Source organism: Otolemur garnettii, unplaced genomic scaffold (assembly GCF_000181295.1).
Source record: "Otolemur garnettii isolate 467f Iridium unplaced genomic scaffold, OtoGar3 scaffold00014, whole genome shotgun sequence".
In the NCBI taxonomy this organism is placed as follows: domain Eukaryota; kingdom Metazoa; phylum Chordata; class Mammalia; order Primates; family Galagidae; genus Otolemur; species Otolemur garnettii.
This window is the reverse complement of record NW_003852409.1, coordinates 2,336,015-2,342,388: the sequence shown is the minus strand read 5'-3', so window position 1 is coordinate 2,342,388 and position 6,374 is coordinate 2,336,015. Positions and strand designations below refer to the sequence as shown.

General features: G+C 38.7%; 1 protein-coding gene across 3 annotated transcripts in view; it reads left to right on the top strand.

Annotated features, from left to right (window-relative positions):
• The window catches only part of TSTD2 (thiosulfate sulfurtransferase like domain containing 2), a 33,015-nt gene that overhangs the window by 17,442 nt on the left and 9,199 nt on the right, over positions 1–6,374 (top strand). For 2 of the 3 annotated variants that reach the window (XM_003785155.3, XM_023510502.1), the window contains 2 exons: positions 4,289–4,414; positions 5,196–5,301. In XM_003785155.3, coding sequence (XP_003785203.2) covers positions 4,289–4,414; positions 5,196–5,301 — 232 coding nt within the window. The remainder of the gene's footprint in view (positions 1–4,288; positions 4,415–5,195; positions 5,302–6,374) is intronic. The other variant, XM_023510503.1, reaches the window with a different exon arrangement.

The window sequence follows — 6,374 nt, the reverse complement described above, 5'->3', positions numbered from 1 at the left end:
TTTTTTTTTTTTTTTTGAGACAGTGTCACTATATTGCCCTGGTAGAGTGCTGTGGTGTCACAGCTCACAGCAACCTCAAACTCTTGGGGACAAGCAATTCTCTTGCCTCAGCTTCCTAAGTAGCTGGGATTACAGGTGCCTGCCACAACGCTCGGCTATTTTTTTGTTATAGTTGTCATTGTTTGGCGGGCCCTGGGTTGGGTTTGAACCCACCAGCCCCCATGTACGTGGCACCCTAGCCACTGAGCTATAGGTGCTGACTCTGAAGTAGTCTTCTTTCTAGACCTCATCACCATCTATCTCTTCCTGCTTTTCAAATTTATTAGTACCTAAAAGTATAATCTTTATTTCTTTATAATCTAACTTACAGAATATAAGTTACATGAGTAAAGGAACTTTGCCTTAATCAGTAGGTTCTTAGTGCTAGGAAAGGGCTTAGCATGTAGTAACCACTCGGTAAATGTTTGGAGAATGTTGAATGTAAGAAAGAATTTATGTTCATAACCCCCTCTTGCCTAGTCCATGCATAACAAAGCCAGAAGTGTATATATGAAGCTGGTTCATACCAATATGTTGGTAAAGATTATCTCTGCATGATAGGGTTATGGATGGTTTTTATTTTCATGTTTTTATTTTTCTAGAATATCCTCTATGATTACATGTAGACGTATATGCATGTGTATACGTACATTACATGATTTTCAAAATTTAAAAAGGAAGTGAACTAGGTTCTCTCTGAGATACTCATGCTTATGACACTGTACTGTGTTGACTCATCTTTCCTGTGTCTGTCCCAGGTTTTAATTCCTTCAGCTCATAAATTGATAAGTCGATGATACTTTCCATACTCATGTTGCTTTAGAGATAATGCTTTCATTTACCTCATTCAGTTCATCACCAGATCCTGCTATTTCTTATTTTTGCAGTTTTTGGCTGGAGCTGGGTTTGAACCCGCCACCTCTGGCTTATGGGGCCAGTGCTCTACTCCCTTGAGCCACAGGTGCTGCCCTTTTTTTTGATCCTGCCATTTCTACCTCTAACATATCTCATGACTATTCACTTCTCTTGTACCACCTTAGACCAAGCCACACTCTCTCTTGCCTAGTCCATATAGTAGCTTCCAAACTACACTCCATTCTGCAATCCTTGCATGCTATTTAATCCATTTTTCACCCAGTAGAACCTCCATATTGACCATCTCCCTACCTTTACCACCTCCTTACGTTGACCTAATTTTCATAGACTGGACATGTACCACATGTACGTATCTGCACAGTAAGCCAAGTACCTTATGTTGACCACCTCCAGTTTGTTATATCTGGTGGGTGGTCAACTTAACAGAACTTACTTTCTTGCTCAAAATCTTTCACATGGAATAACACCTGAATCCTTCACATGCCCTAGGTTCCTGTGGGAATTGGCCCCTCCTGCCCTTCCCACTTATCTAAGCTATTTTTTACTTGGGACATGCTAGTGACATGGTCTTTCAGTTTCTTAGAAACCCCCAAGTTTTTTTTCTGTCTTTGGGCCTTTTTATAAGCAAACTTTCTTCAGGGGACTCTTTCAGACCCACTCTGTTTCTCCAGTCTGTGTCAATTTTACTTAAGCTTCAGTTCTCAATTTTCATACTTCCCCAAAGAGACCTTTCCTAGCTTTGATCTAAATTAATTTTCTCAGTGTACTTTTGTGGCATTTTTAAAGCTATTCTTCATAGCACTCATCCATTGGTAACTTTTATCTAAATATCTGTGACCTCCCTTAGTTTGTAAGCTCCAAGAGGGGAAAAACTATTTTTTTCAACTACCTGTGCTATATCCTTAATTCTTAACATAATTCCTGGTGCGTAGTGAAAAAGAAATTAGTAGAATGAATACGTTTGTTTCCATTTCTATTATTACCATTTATATTCAGAGAATTTCCAGACCTTGAAAGACAGATATTCTCACAGTGAACCTGAATGTGCCAAATATGAAATAGTCTCTTTTCTTGGTTTAGAGGCAGATTTTTATTCTCGGCTCAGCCTCAATGCTGAACTAGGAGTGAGGGATCCTGCCCATGAGGTGGCAGCACCTGCTTGGATCTTTGGTCCTAATTCCTAGACTTCAAGGAAGGATAGAACCCAGTTACTGAGATAGTTTTATGCTGGTAGATTTGGCAGAATATTAGTGCTTAGAAAGAAGAGAGCCTGAACAATCTAGAATTATAGAGATAAGCTTCTATCCCTAGTACTGTATATTCCTTATTGCCTCAAGAAATTTGAGGGGACACATTAGAAACCTTGGAGAAGAAAAATTACAAGATTTGGAGCCAGTAAGATCTGGTTTTGAATACTAGATCTACTAACTACCAACTCTGTCCCTTGGCAAGTTGCTTGGTTTTTCTGTGCTCTAGTTTTCTTTTCTATAAAATAAGGATTTTGATACCTAACTTTCAGGATTATAATTAAAGCTTCTGTCTCATAGAAGTTGCTGAATAAATGCTAACTATTTCTTAGATATAAGGCCTTCCTCCCCAGGTAGCTTCTTTGAGGGATATCTGTTTAGAGAATCCTAGGGACTGAAAGTCTAGTACCCAAGTTTAGAGATTGCTGTGGCCTAGCTATGTTAGGAATGCATGTGCGTTGTCTTCTATTTGGGTTCTGAGATTAAAACAAATTAGAGAAGAATCTATCACCTATCCAAAGAGTTATGTAGATGGATGTACTTCTTCATCATACCTGCCCCTGTCAGAAGCCTTTTTAGAGTGGGTTTTCTGTGGGCATTCTTCTTACTTTCTTGGGATGCTGCCATCTCCTTGCTCTGCTCTCTTCTCTCTCCCTCTCCCCCATTTTCTCTTCTCTGCCCTTCTCTCTGTTCTCTCTCTCTAATCTCCCCCCCCACTCTTTCTTCTCCCTAATATAAAATAAATATATACCTTTGTATCTTAAAAAAAAGAGTAGGTTTTCTGACCTGTACACTGGTTCAGCTCTGGTTCTCTTTGTAGTCCAGTTAGCAGCAGAGATGCCATATGCATCCTACTTGCCTCTCTCATGACCAGCACTGCCTTCACTGGCCTGCAGCACTCTTGCTCAGAGAGTCTGGATGTGATCTGGTAATCCTTCTCATAGAACTCTGGCCACTGGTAGTCAGTGAGTTGGCACTGAGTTGTGAAATGAAGCCCATTTTATATCCATATCCTAAAGAACTGAATCAGGTGCAGCAACAACTCAGGTATCTTCTCTGGACCTTAAAAATGGGCAGCCATTTAAAATTTTCAATTCAGGGTTTCAGTGTTAATAAATGTGAATAGAATAATATACGACCTTGAATTAAATCACTTTTCTTTGCAGAAAGTACCATGACGTAGTGCTGCACTTTCTAGCACTTTTCTCTAGAGAGCTCAGTTCCTATTTAAAGATACTCTATCTCCAAACTTATCTGAAGGATTTTGTAGTACCAAAACAACCAATGTTGTAGGGCCCCCATATCATAGCACCTTAAGGCAAGGGCCTTACCCCAGGCCCTAACATCTGCTAACCAGTGAAGCATTTCAAAGAAGACGCAGGGTTTGAGACACCAGAGAGCCCTAGCTATTGATCCACATTCGTTTATTCAACAAATTTGTATTGAGTGCCTCTTACAAGGTATATAGCAGCTACTGTTCTAGGCACTAGAGATATATCAGTGAGCAAAAAAGACACACCTCTTATAGAATTTGTATTGCAGTGGGTTGATGTGGGCTTTCCCCAAACACCATACAGAGGTATATACTCAGGTATCTTCCCTGACATAGGACATGCTCTATGTTTAGAATTTAGGTGGTATCTCCTCAACAGTTTTTTTTTTTTTCTTTTTTGGTGCTCTTTTATCCCCTTTTTATTACCATGAAGGAATTGAGATTCTGAGAAGTCAATTAACTCTCAGGGCACTTGGCAAGTGGGTGGCAGAGCTAAGTCTCTATCCTAGATCTGCCAGCCTCTCCAGAAGACTCTATTCCACCCGGATTTAGGTTAAGCTCAAAATTCACTTCTTTGAACTTCGGACAGACCATTGGAGTTCTGTAGCAAGTAGGGCTTTTCAGAAGTGTTATTTACATTGTCTTGTTCACCATACATGAACTGAATACCTTCTCTGAACTGTAGGCTGTGCCATTTTAGAAAAATATCTTTGTATAGTAACACTTTGGTGTCCTCTGTAGTATCTCTGCTTTTCCTTTTAAATTGGTTAACACACATGAGCCTGTTGTGCCCTGGAAAGATAACTAAGCTAGGCTGTATTCCCTATTTCTTACTATCTTGTGTCTATCCCAGGTTCGAGTTGCTATGGAGGGAATCAATGGGACAGTTGGTGGAAGCAAACTGGCTACCAGACTCTACGTGGAAGTCATGCTTTCTTGCCCATTGTTTAAGGATTATCTGTGTAAGGACGATTTTAAGGTAAAAGAAAATGAAAATACAATGGCTTTAGAGCCCTCTGCTTCTTTCTCAGTGCAGATTATTGAACACGAGATTGACATAGAGAAATAGGCAGTGCCAGAGAAATACCCTTTCCCCTTAAGTTACGAGCATGCTTGTCCCTGTTCTTCCCTTGAGTCGCCAAGTGATTTTGGACAAATTGGTGTCCTCACTAGATCTGTCTTCCTTCTTATAGGGAATGGATGTGTTTACTCACTTGAGAAGCCACCTGGCTGTTAGGGTTAGGATTAGTTGTTAGCAGATCACTGTGTTTTAGTAAACCTGAAATTGTAAGATCTGTACTTTATACCACATGGGAAAATAAAGCTGCTGCTCTCATAGCTGAGCCGCTTTGTTTGGGTGAGTTTCTGCTTTATCATAGTAAGTGATAAGGCAGTGGGAAGTAGCTTGCTAGTGTTCATGGTGGTGACACAGGTAAAGAAAGATCGTCCTTTGAAACAAAAACTGGGTATAATCACATATTAGAATTCTCTCTGGTGCTTCAATTTTATAATTTATAGCCTAAGAAATACCATTTCAACTTAATATTCCTGCACTTAGTAGTACTCAAATATTTATTAATGTTGAATTATCTGGAACATTTTTGGCCCTCATTTCCCAATGAAGTTTTCCTAATTTTTTTTCCTCCTAATTAGAAATTTCTTAAGACTTCAGTATTGCAAAACAGAACATCATTCTTTTATTTGACACACCTGGAGATGGGACAGGAAGACTGTATTCTGTTTTGTTTCTCATTGGCTAGACCAGCAAAGGAGGAGCTCACTGTTTTCCAGAATTGCGTGTTGGTGTATTTGAAGAAATCGTTCCCATGGGGATCAGCCCTAGTAAGATCTCCTACAAGAAGACTGGTATGCCTGCTTTCAGAAGAAGCATAATGGTTTTCTTCATGGGGACAGCCTAATGGGCAAATAAGAAAGCTAGGCACTATGATTAGCAAGAGTCGTGATGAATCTGCTCTTTAAAGTAGCTGTGGGGTGGCTAATGCTGGGTGCACCTGCGCTCAACTTGGTTCTCTGCGGTATTTGTGGTAATTGAATTCTCACCCCTTAGAGTGGCCTATTTTATTTTTCTTGGTGGTGGTTTGACAGAAGTTGTTTTCTCAAGACGACAGTGTGGGAAGAATATAATTATTACTTGTAAATAATAAATCAGCTTTCAACACCAAAGCAGTTTTCACTGTGCTCTAAAATGTTCTGCACCTCTTCTCCATGGTAAAAGATTGAAAGACATTTGTTTGGCAGGATTGTTTTCTGTTTTACTTTTTGCTATGGAAAATTTCAAACATTAAAAAAGTATAGAAAAGAGTACAGTTAACATCCATGAACTTATCACTCAGCTTCACCAGTGAACTGATTCATGGCTAACTCTCATCTATACTCATCCCCTTCACCCATCTTGGATTATTTTGAAAAACATCCCAATGTTAAAACATTTGATTCATAAATATTTTAGTAAATATCTCTTTAAAAAGATAAGTATTTATTTTAAAAAGCTGTAAAATATTATATTTAAGACATTTTGACAGTAATTCCTTAATACGTTATCACATACCTAGTCAGTTGTGTCAGTCACTTCCCAGCGGTCTCCTAACTTCTTACTTTGTTTCCATTAGGACTCAAGTGAGTTTCGTTGATTGTGATTCATCCCATGTCTCTTTAAGTGTTTTTTATCCTATACATTTGCCTGTATCTTTTTTGTCCCTCTTGTGCAGTTTATTTTTTGAAGTAGCTAGTATACTTGGTCTGTAGAGTTTCCCATAATCTGGATAATACTAATTATACCCCCATGGTATATTTCTCTGTCCTCTTTATTTCCTATAAATTGATAGATTTAGAGTAGTACTGTCATAAAATATGAGCCACATAATATAATTTTACATTTTCTAGTAGCCATATTTTAAAAAGTAAAAAAAAAAAAAAAA